The sequence below is a fragment of the Petaurus breviceps genome, unplaced genomic scaffold, assembly GCF_028583685.1.
Source record: "Petaurus breviceps papuanus isolate PSGF00001 unplaced genomic scaffold, PetGlider_PUasm1.0 118, whole genome shotgun sequence".
NCBI classification, from domain to species: domain Eukaryota; kingdom Metazoa; phylum Chordata; class Mammalia; order Diprotodontia; family Petauridae; genus Petaurus; species Petaurus breviceps.
This window is the reverse complement of record NW_027185616.1, coordinates 7,403,890-7,423,026: the sequence shown is the minus strand read 5'-3', so window position 1 is coordinate 7,423,026 and position 19,137 is coordinate 7,403,890. Positions and strand designations below refer to the sequence as shown.

Sequence of the window (19,137 nt, the reverse complement as noted above, 5' to 3'; positions counted from 1 at the left end):
AATATTAACTTAAACCCCTTCATTTTACACTTAAGACAATTGGGGACCACAGCTAGGTAGTGGCACAGACAGGACAAGAATTCAGGGCTTGCTTACTAGTCCAGGTCTCTTTCCCACTATGCCATGTTGCCTTCTCAATTCCTACCTAATATCTTAGACAACTTAAGGGAACAACATCATCTCCATTATACATTCATATGCTCAGATCTATTATTAGTGGTCTCAATGATAAGGATGTTCCAATGAAGCAGATTACAATTGATTTATGCTTTCTATCCCATGTCCATTTCTTCCTTGAAGATAACCACTGAAAGTACACTCAGAATCCTGGAGGGCTTTCTTCACTTCTCCTGAGATGAAGAGGGTACTAATAGAATACTTGTGTTATCTCCCTATTATCCCTGGATTTTGTTACATAAACAGCCTAGCTTCTTTTTCTATCATAATTTTCCTGATGACATCCTTTTCTAGTACTCCTTGAAGTTTCTCATTGGTTATCTATTGCAGCCTGGCCATACCCTTTAAGTACCTCTCCATTGTCCTCTATGGGATACTCAGTTTCATTTCTTTGGAGACTATTGTGTTCCATATCTCAAAACCATAATAAAGAGTCTGACTTCTGTTTGAAGGGAAACTTTGGAACTTTCAAGGATCTTTGTAATTTTCTGAAGACAATCTGTCTTATTTTCTTTCTTCCATTTAAATCTTGACCCAATTCATTGTCCATTTGTACTATGTGTCCCAGATATTCATATTGATTGGACAAGTTCTGTAAGGGTATCTTTTCAACTGAATTCAATAATGTAGGTTATAGTAAAAGACAAAACCTCTTAATAACAGAAGCAAGGAAAAACAATTATTAAATCAGTGAATTGGATTTTGTTTGCATTTTTATTTTAAAAATCAGTTTTTGGTGTCCTTAAGTAAGGCTGTCAGCTTTTATTAGGACTTTTTAATTATGAAAGGGTTGTTTGCCTCTAGACTTTCCTACTTATACTTCATGGTATTAATTATGGTCAGAGATCAGTCTATACTAAGAACATTCAATCAGATCACAGATTCAAAGAGTTTTAGAGGTGAAATGGATCTTAGATATTGTCTAGTTCAGCCTTTTCACTTTACAGAAGAAGAAAGAGTTTCAAAGTAGGGAAGTGGCCAGTAGAATGAACGCTATTTTAAGGCTAGAACTGTCTTGCTTTTGTACTTGTATCCCCAGCACCTAGAAATAGTCCAGGGCCAGTCAGATAATTTGTTATTTTTGTTGTTTATATTTTGAATTTAACTAACATCAAATAAAATGAGCATTTCCATATGTGCAGTGGAACATGAATTTGTGAATCTATTATGTACAACTTGATTTTGAAAATCTAGCTTTGAAATCTGTCCTGCTTGTCTGTGATTCTTTCTGGCTTTCTATTCTCTTCTGCACATTAAAAAAAGACTAAAGAAAACTATTTATTTTTCTTTCCTTCTTTTTTGGTTACCCTTTCCCAAGGCCCCCCCCCCCCCATTACCTTCTCCCAACTGAAACAAACCAGCCACAAAGAAAAGCAAAACCCTAGTAACAAATAATATGCATAGTTGAGCAAAACAAATTTCTGCAGGCATTATCCTCCATTATCAATTTCCTGGAATCTTGGCCACTCAAATAATTGCTGGCAAAGTCAGGTTCACAATCTATGTGTCCTGATTAGTACTTTAAAAAATTATTTTTCCCCCAATTACATGTTAATACATTTTTTAACTATTTAAAAATATTTTAAGTTCCAAATTCTACCTGTCCCTCTCTCTGCCCCCTCCCCCCTCCCTGAGACAGTATAAGAGTCTGATAGTTTATACAGGTGCAACTGACTAGTGCTTTTTAAATAACATTAGGGAAGAATGAAGAATTGTTAGGTGGGGGAGGTGGGGCAAGTCACTAGGCTGGAATTGGAAGTAAGGAATTTTGGATCTAATGGACAGTGGACATAAGAAATAAGAACAAACATCAGCAACACAGAAGAGTGGAGTCAAGATATTAAAATGAACTTGGAATTTGAGAAAATGGGGTCATGCTACCCAGCCCAAGTTATTAACACTAAAAGTCCAAGTAATAGAATCCTAACAAAGTTGCCCCCAGCCCCAGTATTCCAACTTCTTTATGGGTCCCACTGAATAGTAGGCATGTTCTGATTTAACCACACAATCTGGCTTTAACCATGCTAGCTAGCTACCTCCCCCAGATCCAATTCATATATTTGAGCATCTGTGTTCTTGCACTCAACCACAATCACATCATCCATTTAGCCCACCACAGGACCACAATATTTAACTATCCATCTTGAACAAACAGGACCACATTAGCTAGTCAATCAGAAAGCAGCACAATCAGGATATTTGATGCTGAACCATAGAAGGGACCCCTCCCCTATTACCTAATCATTTGATAAACCCCTCCTGCTTTTCATTATTCATAATTTCTTTTATGTAATTGCATCTTTACCCTATAAAAATCCATCTTTCTTTCTCTGAAGTTTCTGGTTTCTCTTGGAAGCTAGCCAGGTTCTGAGGGACATCAGTCCTCAGTAAATGCCTATACTTGCATTAGACGTGGTCTGACTGATTTCTTTGAGATGGTGCCTCCACAACACACATCAGAAGGTGTACAGGAAATACTACAGTTCAGGTTTCTAGCCTGGAGTTAGTTAGAATGGAAGAAACCCATCTCTAAGATCAAGGAAAATACTTCAGGCTTTTAAATGCCTCTTTGACCCTGAAAGCCATTTGATTTTGGTCTATAGGTTAATATTCCCTGCAAACCCAGGCAGCTGGCATCTTTGAAATTCTAAACCTTTGGGGAACAATTCACATACTAAGAGAATAACAAAGGCAGCACCTTCTGCATGTGGTCTGGTCCTCCAAGACTCTAGGGTCACACAGTTAGTGGCTATTTGACTCTGAATTTGAACTCAGGTTTTATTGATTTTAGGCCCAGTACTGCACCACCTAGTTGTCAAGTCAAGGGATTTGGATTTGAATACAAGTGTTATCACTTATTCTTAGTGTGAAATTGAACAAGTGACTCTTTTGGCTTCAGTTTCTTCATCTATAAATATTCAGATGACTTAAAAGGTTCTTTCCAATTCTAACTCTATGAGCCTATGGTCTGAAGATATACCATATTCCTACTGATTTAATTTGGTAGAATAACATTTCCTCAATATATGGATATGTCCATCTGGGAAAAATTTCTGATTTTTGTTGCCTCTACATAATTCTTTCTAGTTCTAATATTCTATGACATTAACTGTTTGACAAAACCATAGGTAAGAACAGAATCAAAAGTGGTGATTGGATACACACACATAGATTTGTATCTTTAGCTTGAAGATATTTATTAGATGATATTCTGTTTCTAGTCATGACACTAAGTGTTTTGGAATATTTTTCTTTGATACCTTAAATTTTACTTTTTTGTTTTTACCAAAGTCATGTCCATATGTGTGTATGTGTGTATATATACACGTACAGCTATATGTGTACATATGTGTGTACATTTATCTTATATGTAATACATATATACACATATACTGTGTTGCTGTTGTTGTTTTAGTCATGTCCAACTCTTCATGAACCCCTTTGATGTTTTCTTGGCAAAGAATCTGGAGTGGCTTGCCATTTCCTTCTGAATCTTATTTTACAGATGAAGAAACTGAGGCAAACAGAGTTAAGTGACTTGCCTGTAGTCACGCAGCTAGTAAGTGTCTGAGGTTGAATTTGATCTTAGGTCTTCCTGTCTCCAGGCTCTAGGCATTGTGTTACATAGATGCCACCACATATTTTACACAGACACACATACATGCACACGCACATTCCTTCTCTCCCCCATTGAATCCTCCCTTATAGCAAAATAAAGCAGTTCAGGAAAACAGACTAACTAAAAAACAGTGACTGGCAGTGAATGCAACATTCTGCTCCTTTAGTCCACAAATTCTCTACTAAGCAGAATTTTACGACCTATGCTTCTGTACTGAGTGGTCCTTGCAATGAATCTCAGTTGGGCTACCCTTTCATTTTGTGTTTGTTTATATCATTGTAGTCATTATTTACATTGTTATCATGGTTCTTTTTACTGCACTCTGAATCAGTTGAAAGATCATGGGACTTTGAGTCAGAGGACTAATCTCAGCTCTAGCAATGACTACTTGTCCTCTCTAAGCCTCAGTTTCCTCATCTATAAAATGGAGAAATTAGACTCCATGACTGCTAAGATTCTTCCAGCTCTGAATTTATGTTCCTATGTCTATGTTTCTTCTAAGTTCCCATGTCTTCCTATGTTTTTCTGATTCCTTACAGTCATTATTTCTTAGGGTTGGTAAAATATTATTCCATTATAGCCATATTTTGTTTAATCACAACTTGTTTAATCATTTCCCAGTCAATGGGGACCTTCTTTTTTCCCAGCTTTTTGCTATTTCTTTGGTAATTTTAACAACCAATCAGAGTCATCAGTTAGAATGAGCATGGTTGATTCAATTTGTTCATTCAGACCAATCAACAAATTATTCCAGTTACTTTAATTGACCTACTTGGCAAAGTGATTGATTGGTAGGCAAATGGTCCAAATTGGCTGAATAACAGTTGATTCAGTAACTCCCTGAGCCACATCTTTGTCAGCACAGTCACTATGAAATATTTTCTTTTTTCCATTTGAAACATCTAATTCATTCATATATTCATCCAAACACATTTATTGAGTACTTACTATGTGCAAGGCATGTGCTAGATATCAGATAGGGATAGGGACTGGGTCAATGATTTCACTGATATGGGGAACTCTCAGATGAAGAAACTCCCTGTACCAATGAAGGTAGGCATCTTTTCTGCAACTTATAGTTTTAGACTTAGAGAGTGGTCTAGAACACTGAGAGATTAAGTTTCTTGTCCAGGGTCACATAGCCCAGTAAGGATCAGAGGAAGAATTAGAACCCACATCTTTCTGACTTTGTTGCCAGCTCTCTATCCACTACACTGTTCTACCTATCACTGAAGGAAGTAGAAGACAAATAAGACAATATTTTCCCTCAGGGGACTTGTAATCTATTAGGAGATGTGAGATGTACATAAAAATTATAATACGAAATAAAAATAAGAGATACTAACAAAGTATTAGGCAGGATCTCATCAACTTCTGTGGGCTCAGGAACCATATCTATGCAAATTGCTCATAGATATATATATCCAGAGCAAGTTTCTTTCCTGAACTCCAATCTCACATCAACAATTGCAAACTGGGCATTCCTAAATGGATTGCCATATCATAAACTTGGTATATCCAAAACAAAAACCTTATTATTTTTCCCCTCAAACCTTTCCTTCTTTTGAATTTCCCTATTTTTATTGAAGGAACTATCCTTTTTGGCACCCATAAATTTGATTTTATTCTTATCTTATCTTCACTAACACTTCATATCTAATTAGTCACCAAGTCTTATGGATTCTGACTCCACAATCTATTTTGTGTAAGTCTGTCTCCTTTCTTTTTAGAAGGCCACCACTCTAGGTGATATAGTAGATAGGATGCTGGTGAATTCTGTCTTGAACATGTCCTAGCTATGTGATCTTTGGCAAGCCAATTAACCTCTCTCACCCTCAGTTTTCTCATATGTAAAATGGAGATCAATAATAGTATCCAACCCACAGGATTTTTGTGAAAATAAAATGAGATAATAATATGTTACAAATCTCTTTAAAAAATTTGAAGCCCAATGTAGATATTAGAAATTGTGCCTCATTTTTACTATGTTACTATGAAAAGAGTGATGCCTTTAGAGGTAGATCTACTTACTCCCTATCTGACTCTGGTCAAGTCACTTCACTTCCTTAGACTTCAGTTTCTTCATGTTTAAGATAAAGGGGTTGGTCCAGATGGTTTCTGAGGTCCCTTCCAGAGCTAGATGTATGATTCCATGATCTTGTGACCCTTGTTCTTCCTACTTCCAGACCTTCTCACCTATAACTCATACTCCATAGAAGTCTAAGTGTTATTCCTAAAGCACAGGTCTGACCATATTACAGTCCAGGAAGCTTTGAGAACTCTCCTCTTACCTCGAGAACAAAATACACTCTCCTCCATTTGACCTTTAAAGCCCTTCACAATGTGGCTTCCAGCCTACCTTTCTAGGTTTATGGTATGTTACCCTCCTTCACACACTCAGCAATCTTGTTTTCTTGTTGCTTCCAGTACAGTTTATTCCATTTCCTGTATACATGCCTTTGCACAAGTTGCACCCCATCCCCTGAATGAACTTCCTTTATACATTTCCCTCATAAAAATACTAGCTTTCTTCAAAGATCTGCACAAGTGCCATCTCTTAAAGGAAGCTAATTCCAGTACTTGAGGTTACTAGTACACTTATTATTTTTCCACTTGCTCTTTTCTTATTTTTCTATAAAAGGCTTAAAGAATTCATTAATTTATTCATTGGATATACATAAGTTTCCTTCCAAGTCCAGATTCTATAATTTGCTGATTCTGTGTAGGGCTATTATGCATAATGGTGCTCATCAAACCTTCTCAACTCTTTAATAGACAATCATCATGAGACATGGTCACCAAAATCACTGGCCATCTAGTGATCAACTTAGTCATGGATCTCTTAACATTTAGGTATGGTTGGCCTTTGAATGAAAGACATATAGTCCATAATTCCACCTGTACTTGAAACCTTTACCTCTTACTAGGACCTGCCACAACTTGTATTCACCTCCTATAGCCTTAGAAAATGGAGTCCCCTACATACCATGATAAGGCATTAGTGATTGAAACTCAATGTATAGTCATAATGTTACTTTAGTGATTGAATGACTTCATCCATTTGGACACTCCCACTACTGGTGCACATCCCAGTTTTTCCACTTCTTTTGATTCTGGGAAATTCTTGTCCATGTTTTCTCACAATTTTTCTATAGATCTGTGAAGCATACTGGAGGCTTTTCTCTTGTCCTTTTAATGTTTTAGGAGAATCAGGAGACCCCTCAGGCTGCCCTTTATTGAGTCTTAGATTGTTCCCCTCTCCTTTTCTACTCAGTATGTCCTTGACAGTTTGATACCATCATTCATGCACACATCATTATTAACAACACTTTAAAACTGGATTCTTTTCATGGTCTCTATGGCATTTTGTAATTTTAAAATTTCCAAAACTATAATATCCTGTAATTGTAGTTATAAAAGACCATTGGGAAAATATTGGTGTTAAAGAGACTATTTTTTTGTGACAAATGATCACTTTGATATAATTGAAAGGATTGCATAACTTCCCAAGTATGATCCAGTCCAGTCTTTGCACTCAATCATGGGTCTAATGATCTAGAAACATATCATTATTTGGACATTTTTTATTCATACATGCACCATCATTATAATTATTTAAGAGAAAGAAGCTAAGTTTCCTCATCACCTGGGGACTAACTTCTGTTTCTGAGCCTCTGCAATTTTAGCTCAGCCGGTCCTGGGAAGACAGGCATACAGTACATCACCTAGACTCTACTGGAAGGCTTTCCAGCCTGCTCTGGTATATGCCAAAACTTCTACTCCACTGGCCTTTGAAGAGCTAAGACTTACATGCCAAGATGAGTCCATAATAGACATCTCCTTGTTTCAACAAGCACAAGTAAGGAAATGAGTTCTCACTTTGGGATCTCTTGTTAATTCCCACAGTGCCCACTTTTTGAATTCTAATTTGTAAAAGTTTTATGTATACATGTCTCATCTCCCATACTGTACTGTAAGCTGCTTGAGGGAAATGATTGGATTTGTTTCTCACTTTTTCCTTTACCTGGAATTTCCCCCTTTGATCTCTGAATGGTTTGGAACCTAATCAATAGTTAGTGGGCAATAAACATTTGTTGAATTGAAATGCAGAAATGGAAGGTCATTACTTCCCTCCAAATTCTTCAGTAGTTGTCTCAGAAGTTCCTTGGCTTAAATTTAGAATAAAATAAAAGAAAATATTTATTTTCCCATATATGCATTTATTTATCCAGACAAAAAAAGAGCGTTGGGCATTGGGTGGGACGGGCAGAGATGGTTAAGTTCTAATGTAGGTTCCAAATCTCAAAAGTTGGAAATTTTCACAGCAAGTTTAATAGCCATGTTTCCGGTCTCTGCATTTTGGCTATTTAGTGTATCTGTCAACCAAATCTGCAAACTTCAGGCTCCTCAGCTTCTTTTGGTCCCAGAAGATGTTATAGAAGCTCAAAAAGAGAAAACTCGGGGGCAGCTACGAGTTGGTGTGGCTTTACAAAACACCCCCGGATGATCTTCTCACCCTTTCTCCCGGTCCTCCTAATCCAGTCTGAAAGTGGGTGGTACTATCCTCTTTAGCCCGCCTCACTCCCGCCCTCCAGCTCCCGCCCCCTGCAGGGGGGTGAGCTCAGGTACTGGAGGAAATGGTGATGGTGGTGGTGATGATAGGGAAGCGAGGTGGGGTGGGGGAACAGACAGCTGGTTTTGTAAAATGGTGTAGAGGATCATGTATGTATATGTATGTGTGTGAGAGAGAGGGGCTAATGCTCCAATGAGCACTAGGCACTGGGGAGGAACTGGAAGCCTAGAGCTCTAAATAATTAATTCCTCTTCAGCCGCATCAGAAACCAGGAGCAACCCTTGTGGAAGAACTAAAGGAAATGTTGCTTCAGCACCACGGAGAGCACCAGATCAGCTAGAGACTGGACTTTCCAGAGCTCTTCCCCATGGTGGTCCTGGGGCCAAAGGTTCAGAGACCCTAGTCACCAGACTCTGAGGCTTCCCTTCTTTTGGGGTGGAGGCCAGGTCTGATAGAGCCTCAGTAAGAGAAGGCGGCATACTGTGTGTGTGTGTGTGTGTGTGTGTGTCGGAGGGGAAAACGGGGGTGGGGGGAAAACAGGTACTCTTTCCTTCTGCCAAAGTCTCAGGCTCGAGCTGGGTTTCTGCATCCCTCCAAGAAACCGGCTCTGAATAAGTCCCCCAAGTTGGCGTGGGGGCGCACCTGCCCCCTACTTCCTCCTAGGCGGCGGCAGTGGCGGGAGCAGAAGCAGCAGCAGGAGCGGGAGCGGGAGCCCGCCCCCTCCCAGGGCTGTGCGGAGCACGTCCAGGGACCCCTTCTTGCCATTGCTGGAAAGCATTGCAGCGAGTCGGGCGCGCCCTTCTAATTCTGGGCTGGGAGCAGAGAATCGGGAGCTGGGACCCGAGAGTGGAGCTGGACTGCAGGGAAGCAGAGAGCAACCTCTCCTGAATCTCCCACTCTTCTCTCCTCCTCATTTGGCTCTGCCCTCTGACAGAGAACGCGGGGATCCCCTGCCATCTCCTCCCCCCGCCCCACACGCACGCACACACGGGTGCGCGCGCCCCGAAAGGCTAGGCTGCGGAGAGGGAGCTCTGTGGTATTGGAATAGCCGAGGACTCATCGCCGCTCTTGTCCAGAGAGAAGCAGAGCGTGGAATCCCTGGGCACAGACTCCAAGAGGGGACGTGTAGCCTCTGGGAAGAGAAGGAAAAGAAGGCAGGCACTGGGGGGGGGGGGGGGGTCTTGGCTGTCTTATGGGGGCCGGATAGCACTAAAAACTGGAGCCACGGGGCCGCGTTTTTCAGCCCCGGAGATGACTTGGAAGAGCTGCCTTTGGGAACTATGTGGAGGGTGGCTGCGGTGAGTATCGCTACGAGAAGCGGAACAGGGGCGCACGGACCTAGGGAGCTCTGCTTGCACTTAGATTCAGAACCAATTCCCCCCCCCACATTGGGGTGGAGTGAGGTGGGGGTATAGGAAGAGAAGAACGGCTGGACTGATAGAGACGGATTCACTATGTGGGGTATTAAGCACACAGGGAAGGAGAGCGGGCGTTTTCTTGGACAGTGGGGCTGCTGAAGTGTTTTTCTGTCCTCTTCTTTCCCAATCCTTACTCCTCGTTCATTAGAAAGGTCTCCCCCCTCCTCAACCCTTATTCTCCTTCCCCTTCTGCTTGAGCTCGGTGGCTCCCCCGACGCACAACTCCAAGCTACCGGAGACGGGTGAGGGGAGGGTTGCATTGAAAGCCTAATTCGCTTTTTCGGAATGGACCGGTGGTGGGAACTGGATAACTCCATGTCCCTCAGCCCCCGGGCTCAGCAGAGTAGGACTTCTCCAGTGCTCCTGTTAGCACTGCCGGGTGGTAGCGTCTGAGCCACATTTGGGTATATCAATGGGAACCGAGCTTGGCTCCTCTTTAAGGTCAAGCATTTCATATGCATGTGTTTGCACATTTTACGCACAACCCCCAGGTTGGATTGATCTTTTCCTTTTCTCTCTCCTACCTCGGCAGAGCCCTGCTGCAAAACCTCTGGCTGGGATAGCCGCCTCCAGTGGGGGCTATGCGGGCAGCGCCGGACGGCCAGGGGAGCGCGCTGGGGTGGCAGGATGGGAGAGCCCCCTAACCTCGGCTGCTGCTGAGGCGGCCGAAATGCTCGACTGCGCAGCGCGCCCCACCGCAGCCTCGACCTTCTCCGGCGATCCTGGTACGTCCCGGCGGGGGAGCTGGGGACCGCAGGGTTGGGGGAGAGAGGAAAAAAAGGTGGGGAGAGCGAGTGGAAGAGAACCGCGGGAAGAGGGATATGTGACCGCCAGGGGGCGCTGCTGTCTTGCTCTCTGCGCCTACCCTCCGCGTGGGGACACAGGGACTCGCCAGAAGAAGGAGATTCTATAGAGTTAAAGATGAACTTCGCAGGGCTCCGCAGTCCTGGTGAGGGGACGCGTGTCTGTGTACGCATGGGTGTGTGCGTGTTCATGGGCGTGTGCACACACGTGTGTAAACACGTGTTTCCCCGTGTGCATGCACGCGCGAGCTCCGATGTGCACTACATTTATGTGTAGAACTTGCGTGTGCACCTGAATAGTGATCTGTGTGCTTGGGGGAGCTATGTTTGTGGTGCCCGATCACCTGTCAGCATGGGACGTGTATGCGGATGCATACAGGTGAATGCGGCTTTGCGCCAAATTGAATGGGTCTAAGTGTGTGTGAATCTGAGGGAATATAACTGGGATCGATCGCTTCCCCGAATATCCGAGCATCTGCCCCATGGACCGACCTGCACCCATGTATGGCGGTAAGACTTTACAATAGGATCAAACCTGGTGTAAGCTTCCTCTTTCCTCTTCTCCCCTCCAACCCTTGCCATGCTGCCCTGCAATTGTTCTCTCTGCCCATCAACGCCCCCAGAACAGAGAGGGACCAGAGAAGGCTATTGGAAAGGAATGAGCTCTGCTCTATACTGGGGTCACTGAGGGATATCGGTCCAGCAGGTTCCAAGGTCTCTTATCAAGGCATTCTTCTAGCTCTGGACAGCTCCTTGCTCTCTTTCACTCTTGGTTCGCAGGGGACCTCTCTCTTGCGGAGGGAGGGGGACCTTTCTTTGCTCCAATAGCTGCTTCTCACGCGGGTCTCGTATGCGCTGCATTGAAGGGGTAGTGGTGGTGGGAGAGGAGAACTTAGCTCATTCTTCCCCACAGTAATGCAAGGCGTGCCCTCATCCCAGACGAGGAGCTCGGAGTGTGTGTGTGTGTGTGTGTGTGTGTGTGTGTGTGTGTGTGTGTGTGTGTCCATGTGTGCGTGTGTTGGGGAAGGGATATTTCACTCTACAAGTAGGACCAGGTTGAGCTTTGAAGCTGAGTTTTATTCCCAGAGGATATTCCTTCTGGGTAGGGGAATCATAGGATCGTGAGAGTGAAGTTTGTGGCAGTCTGGGCATGTAGCTTTCCTTGAACTGGGGGTCCTCACTCTACGTGCGCCCTCTCCTGCAGGGATCGCAGCTGGCGACCATGGGCAGACTGGGCTACTGGGCGTTGCTGGTGCTGCCGGCTCTGCTGGTGTGGCGGGGCCCGGCACGAGCTCGCGCGGAGAAGGGGCCCCCGGCGTTGAACATCGCGGTGCTTCTGGGCCGGAGCCACGATGTCACAGAGCGGGACATCCGTAGCCTGTGGGGCCGGGAGCTGACAAGGGAGCTAGCGCTCGACGTGAATGTGGTGGCCATGCTGGTCAACCTTACAGACCCCAAGAGTCTCATCACCCATGTCTGCGACCTCATGTCTGGTGCCCGCATCCATGGGCTAGTGTTTGGAGATGACACGGACCAGGAAGCCATCGCACAGATCTTGGATTTTATCTCCTCCCAGACCTTCATCCCCATCCTGGGGATTCATGGTGGTGCCTCCATGATCATGGCTGATAAGGTAATGGCGGTGAGTGGGCTAGGGACAATAAAGAGGACTCCATGGGGTGGAATGACTGCCCACACCTGTGAAGTTCGATTAGGGGAGGGAGAGTGGGTGGAGAACTCGGGGATACAGCTGGAGAGACTCAGGATGAGAGAAAGACCAGTGTTGTCTCTCATTTATCTCTCAGGGTGAGTGGACATTGGGTAACTCTGCCACAGGATATTGGTTGCTGCACATTGGATGAAGCAGAGATCTGTCCTCTGGCTTCTTCTCAGGGGATAGGGAAGGGACACAAGAATTCACTTTGACTTCATCAGAGCCCCACTACCCCAACTTTTTTCCTTTCAAGAAGTTGGTGGGAATAATTGTTTTACTACAATTTCACCAGAAAGATAACTCTGGAGGAGAGGTCTGAATTGAAAGCATGGGTACTGGAAATTAGGGAGAGGGTATTTTCTGAAAAGCTAAAGATTGGGATGAATTTTGTGTATAGTGTGTAAGGAAAATACATACTGTAGTTCCCAAACTGGCTACTAGGTGCTGAAAGAATACCATGTCCACAATGAAATCTGAGGGTGAAGGTGAAGAACCCATTGGACTTGGGAAAGAGAGGGCAGGATTGATAGAAATATCAAGGTAACTATTTGAAAAGAAGAAACTTTGTGGTGGACTGGTGAGGGAAAGGAGGATGAAGGAAGGGTAGAGGGAATGCTGGAGCAAAATGGTTATAGCATAACCACAGCTGGGGACTTTGTTAATGCAGATAGAGGAAGGGAACTTATCTGAGAGGGCCTAGAAAAAAAGAAAAGGGACAGAACATCATGTTGAGGGACAGAAATTAAAAGAACAAACTACTGGAGATACCCGAATACAAGTACCACTCCATTGGGATCAGAGAACTTGTGGAACATGAGATAGGACAATGAAAGATTAATTTACTTGTTACCAACAATGATCTTCTCCTTCCTTAGACAGGAGGAGATATAATAAAATAACCCTTTGAGATTTAAATGGTACTTTTCTTTTGAAGCTCTCAAGGCACTTTCATATACATTAAGTCATATTCTCCCTTTGCCTCAGCAACTACCTCCAATATCTTTGGGGACGATATTAATTCTTCTAGGCCACCAAAGTGCTGTTTTTTTAATGCACTGCAGCAGGAACCTATTAAATATTCATTTATAATACATTATAGGGTGGGCTACCTCCAGAGGATATTTGACTATTGTCCTCATGACTTGTGGGCGTCCAGTTTTGTTTTACCCTTTTCTGAGGCATAGGACATAGAGGTGTAGCAATGCAGATCTTTGATGAAGGCATCAGATTCAATCTTCCTTGAAAGAACATAGAGAGAAGACAATCCCAGGCAATGTCTATAGAAGGATAATGGAAATCCAAGGCGGGTAGAAAGAGCAAAAGAATAGAATTCCAAAAGCCCCCATTGGGGAGATCCTCAGGAGAAGACTGAGAGGGTTAGCAATGTAAATGATTAGAGTCCAAGATGATGGAAACATTTGGCAGTTGACCTTGAAAGGACTGAGGTATGGTTGAGCTTGGTGGAATGATGGGGGGACTAGAGAATATTCAGGAGGTACTGAGATGAGAAAAAAAAATTAGCGTGTAGAAAACAGGCCCTGGGAATGAAAAAGGTGAAAAAAAGTTAGAGACACCTTGAGAGATAGGTGCTGAGCACTCAACCACTTTCATGAAGTGGTTCCAAATAGGGAGAAACCTAGGATTGTCTAAATACAAAGGAGGTCTTATGGGATATTAACTTTTCTTTATTACATTAGTCTTTCATGTAAGTGACTTGAAAGGTACCAGTTCTTTTACTTAGGAGATAGAGGGATACTTAAGTTCCAAATGCTGTCTATGAAGATGGCAACACTGGAAAGTTGGCTACAAAACCAGTTTTATAAAATATATAATTTATAAACTCTCTTCTTTGGTTGCTTAATAAATAATAAAAGAATAGTGACTAAGTCATAGACCATGTCCCAAATTTAGATCTTTCTACATTGAGAAAAGCTATTTCACCTTAGGCCAGGCTTAATTGGTAAAACCCAGAATTATGTCTGGATATAATTTTCACTTCTAAATTAGTTATATAAAAGTGTACTGGTTTATAAGAGCAGAAGATAACTTAATTAACAGTTAAAATGGACATATCTGCAGTTAGGTCCAGATTAGTGCAAATAATAAAAACCATGAAGTGGTCACATTATTTGAATTTGCATTGCCTATTTCCATTGGGTTGGAACCATTGACTGTATTTTGTACAATGATAACTTCAAATAATGTGAAAATACAAATACATGTGACTACTTCAGGGGATTCATTATTAACACTAATTGGAACCTAACTGTATGTTTTGCATGCATGCCCCCTCATCTTTTGCTCTCTTGAGGGGAAAAATACCAAAAAAACACAACAAAGACCATCTTCTCAAACAATTCCAATCAATCAATGTTTATAGTGACCAGCTATGTACAGAGCAGTACAGGAAAGGTGGGTGGGGGAGAGAGGAGATCCCAATAATGAAATGTCCTTCTGTAAGGGAGTTTTTGAGGTTGAAAATAAAAAAAAAATTTGGACTTTATAAAGGGGAGAAGGTTTGGGGTAAAATCTTAAGGAATAGAATGAAAGGAAAAAGGCCTTTGGTGGATTAGTGGAGGAAGAGAGGAAGGGGAAGGGAAACCAAAGAAAAAGTTTAGGTAAGTTGGTTGTGCTGTAACTAGAATTGGAGACCTGACTGAATAACAGAAAAAGAGAAATGATAGGAGAGGTCATGGAAGAAAAAGAGAAAGGATGGACAAATAGGTTGACTGACATGACGAAGAAAGAAATTCAGTTAAGCCCGATTCTTGTTCTTGTGAACACCACTGTGTGGTAACGATGACCAGGTTAAAAGACTATGTAGTTGGACATTGGTAAATTGCTAATTGCTGCTTTTATCAAAGGGTAATATTTCTGGTAACTAGTTTAGGAACAAAGAGGGTGCTGCTCATAGAAGCAATTTTTCGGAGCTTAGCTTAGGTTGTCCTGTCTCAGCAGGAAGAGCCTTAATTAATTTGGGAACATTTGTGAAATGGCCCATAACAAAGACATGTAGGGGTCAGTCATTTCACTGCATACTCAATACCACTCCCAGGGACAGAGCAACCCTGTGAGTAAAGTGGGCTCTGTATGTTTAGATGCCAGGAAGTCCATTAATAGTCATTAATGGTCTGTCCTGGTTTTAACCATGTCACATGTCACAGAGTACCATGAATTCTGAAGGTGGTAGTTGCTCCACAAATTTTGACTAATTTAACATATTTGTACTTAATTTTTCTTTCTGTCTAGGGGAGATATAACTGACTATCTTCAAAGGGCTGTTCTGTGAATTTGCTACTAAGGTACATTATAGGATCATAGGGTTTAAAGATTTAAAGCTGAAAGACCTCAGACCTAGTTCAACTCTCTCACTCTACAGATCAGGAAACTAAGGCCCATGGAGAGTAAATTACTTGCTCAAGATCACAATGGTAATAAAGCTTAGCAGTAGGAGTCCATTGATTCCAATTCCATAAGCAATAATCTTTCCACTGGGCAGGGTCAGTCTAACTTTGGGGAAATGCTTCTGAAGAAAAGTGAGAATCCTAAAATCCAATCATCAAGATGCCAGGTTTACATGCAGGGGTCATTCTGTAAACAGCCTGATCAAGTAGCAGCACATTTTTGTTTTTGTTCAGTGATGTCTGCCTCTTTGTTACCCCATTTGGGGTTTTCTTGGTGAAGATACTGGAGGGATTTGCCATTCCTCATCCGTCTCATTTTCCAGATGAGGAAACTGAGGTGAAAAGGTTAAGTGACTTATCCAGGATCACACAGCTAGTAACTGTCTGAGGCAGGATTTGAATTTAGGATGATGAGTTTTTTTGACTTCAGGCCTGGCACTCTATCTGCTACACCACCTAGCCCAAATCACAATTGTCAGTTCTTGACTAAGTGAGATTTAGGCATTATTATAAATTTTTATTTCTAGAGACTTTTTGTAAAATTTTTAATGTCAGGGTTGGGGTTGGGGTATTATGTAAACAACAATATGTTCTTGCCACATGCCAGAACTATAGAGAGAGAATGCACTTTTATTTTTGGTCTAGATCCATGATTGCATTGGTATAGTGAACTTCTGGTGTGGAAACTTCCTCCATTAGGCAGATCAACAATTTGTTGAAAGGAGGGCTAGAGTTTGGAACTCAAAACTTATTTTAAAAAGTTTAAAAATTGTTTCAATGTGTAATTGGTTAAAAATTATATATACATATATATGAGTGTGTATGCATACACACTCATACATATACACACAAATACACACATGTATATATGCAAATGTATGTATACACACGTATATGTGTACACAAGCCTATAAATACAAATGCACATGTGTGTATATGCACATACCTATACATACATATATGCACATATATGTGTGTATGTGTGTGTGTACACACACACTAACAACTAGTTGCTAACTAACAGCCTTAGGAAGTTGTCTGGATTCATGAAAAGGATGAGACTTGCTGGGGGTCACATAGCTAGTAATTTATAGAGTCAGGACTTGAACTCAGCTCATAATCCACTAAGCTATGCTAATCTCACAAAACAACAATGACAATAATAACTAGTATTTACTGAGCACTTAAACGTTTGCAAAGTGCTTTGCATACGGTATCTCATTTGATCCTCACAACAACTGTATGAGGTAGGTATTTTTATTATTATTATTATTCCCTTCTTACAGATAAGACTCCTGAAGCTGAGAGAAGTTATATAACTTGCTGAGGCTCATAGTTAATAAGTGTCAGAGACAGGATTTGAATTCAAGTCTTCCTTACTCCAAACCCAGCACATGCTCCATAGCCCCATAGGAAAATTTGCCACTTTACATACATTTTCTTATTAGCTGGAACAACACATTCTCCTCCACAAAGATATTAAGGAAATTGTTGCTGGAGCAGGGACCACTGAATGGTTAGGCCTCTGTCTTCAAGCCTCTCTGAGAGGAAAACAGGATGCCATCTCAGCCTTCTACTTATGCCCTCAGTGATCCCTACAGCCACCAATTAAAGCAATCACTCACTCTGGGAATTCTGATCAAGAGCTGGAAAATCCCTCATGTCCTGGTCCTCAATTGGCTGGTTGGTTTGGGAAATCCCTAGACTGTATTTCTTTTCCATTCTCTTCTGACTCTTTACATACATTTTCTTATCAACTGTAACAACACATTGTCCTCCACAAAGACATCAATGGAATTATTGCTGGAGCTGGGACTACCAGCTGTCTAGGTCTCCACTTTTAAGTCTCTTTAAGCTTTTGGAGAGAAAGAAAGTATTTTCAATAGGGTCTTTGTTTGTTCTAAGTGCAGCATGATTTTGCCTCTGTAATGGAAAAAAAAAGAATCATACAAGGAAATAAGCAGCTGAAAACCATAAAAATGGTTCTCTAATACGTCTACTAGAGATACCGTGTTTAGTTGGCGGTGGGGGGGTGACCTGGCAGATCTGAGTGCTATTCCTGGATCTGCTACTAATCATCCCTCTGACTTCAGCCACGTCATTTCACTTGCTTGGGGCTCAGTTTCCTCATCTTCAAAATGAGAGAGTTGGGCTAGATGGTGTCTAAATCTCCTTCTTAGTTAAAAAATCCCATGATTCTAAGAATTATATTGTGATTTCATTGGGAAAGAAATCAGCAGTATTCCCCCAAAACAAAGTGGCCTATAAAGCTATAGATTCAAATATGTTACCTGGGATAATTAAAAAAAGGTCAAAATTTTAGTTTCTTGGGAATTAGAGTACCATTCCTTTATTTTTTAAAATAGCTCTTAAAGTAGGGGATTGGTCTGAGTTGGAATTAAAGGGGAAAAATTATCTTTAGGCTTCAAATTAATTAGTAACTAGCATTTATGTAGCACTTTTAGGTTTACAAAGTGCTTTACAAATATAATCTCATTTTATCCTTATAAAGCCCTAGGAGGTTGGGGGTATTATTCTCATTTTACAGATAAAGAAACTGAGGCTGAAAAAGGTTAAGTGACTTGCTCAGGCTCACACAGCTAGTGTCTGAATCAGGATTTGAACTCAGCTCTTCCTAATTCCAGGTCCAGCTTATCTTTATGAAACATCAGATATTTATTGACTATCATGGGGGGGTTTTTAGGTGTAAAAAAGAAACATATCCTTGACTTCAAGCTTATAGCCAAATAGGGTAAATAAAACAATGGTTTCATGAGTGTGAGGAACTTCTGATGAAGAGTGACTGCTTTTCAACCTAGAGGATTTCCTGGGGCACTAAGAGATTAAATGACTTACCTATGTGTTTCATATAAAATATGTGACCAAGGCAGGATTGAACCTAGGTCTTCCTGACTAGTCTAGCTTTCTATTCCTCATGCCACACTGTATAATAATAAATATAAAGAAATGACTGTATCAAAAGTGTAAAATGTTAACAGGAATAGTTGTAAGTATATTAGAGAGATGGAAAATAAAGCGCTAAGTGAAAACATTAGGGAAAACCCCCAACTAATCAATAAGGGTGATAAAAGAAGGCTTCATGGAGGGTGTTACCTTTTGATTTGGCCCTTTAAAGATCATATGATCTGGTAAATGCTGAGTAGAAGGGGTGGGAACAGGCATTCCAATCATAGGACAGTATGTAAACAAAGCTATGAATGTCCAAGTCGAGAATGCATTTCATGTTTAGGCAAAAGAGAATGGGGCATTCCACTAGACAATAGAAGGCAGTCTAGTGGAGCAGGGAGGGAAGAAGCATTTATTTAGGGCCTCTCCTACCAAAGACTGTGCTAAGTGCTTCTATCTGTCTATCTATCTATCTATCTATCTATCTATCTATCTATCTATCTATCTATCTATCTATCTATC

General features: G+C 41.6%; 1 protein-coding gene across 3 annotated transcripts in view; it reads left to right on the top strand.

The window, feature by feature from the left end:
• The first annotated feature begins 10,377 nt into the window (after nt 1-10,377).
• GRIN2A (glutamate ionotropic receptor NMDA type subunit 2A) overlaps nt 10,378-19,137 on the top strand; it is a 500,965-nt gene continuing 492,205 nt past the window's right edge. For 2 of the 3 annotated variants that reach the window (XM_069085697.1, XM_069085690.1), the window contains exons 1-2: nt 10,596-11,100; nt 11,795-12,223. In XM_069085697.1, the coding sequence (XP_068941798.1) occupies nt 11,095-11,100; nt 11,795-12,223 (435 nt within the window). In that variant the 5' untranslated portion in view covers nt 10,596-11,094. Of the gene's footprint in view, nt 10,513-10,595; nt 11,101-11,794; nt 12,224-19,137 lie in introns of those variants that run through there. The other variant, XM_069085705.1, reaches the window with a different exon arrangement.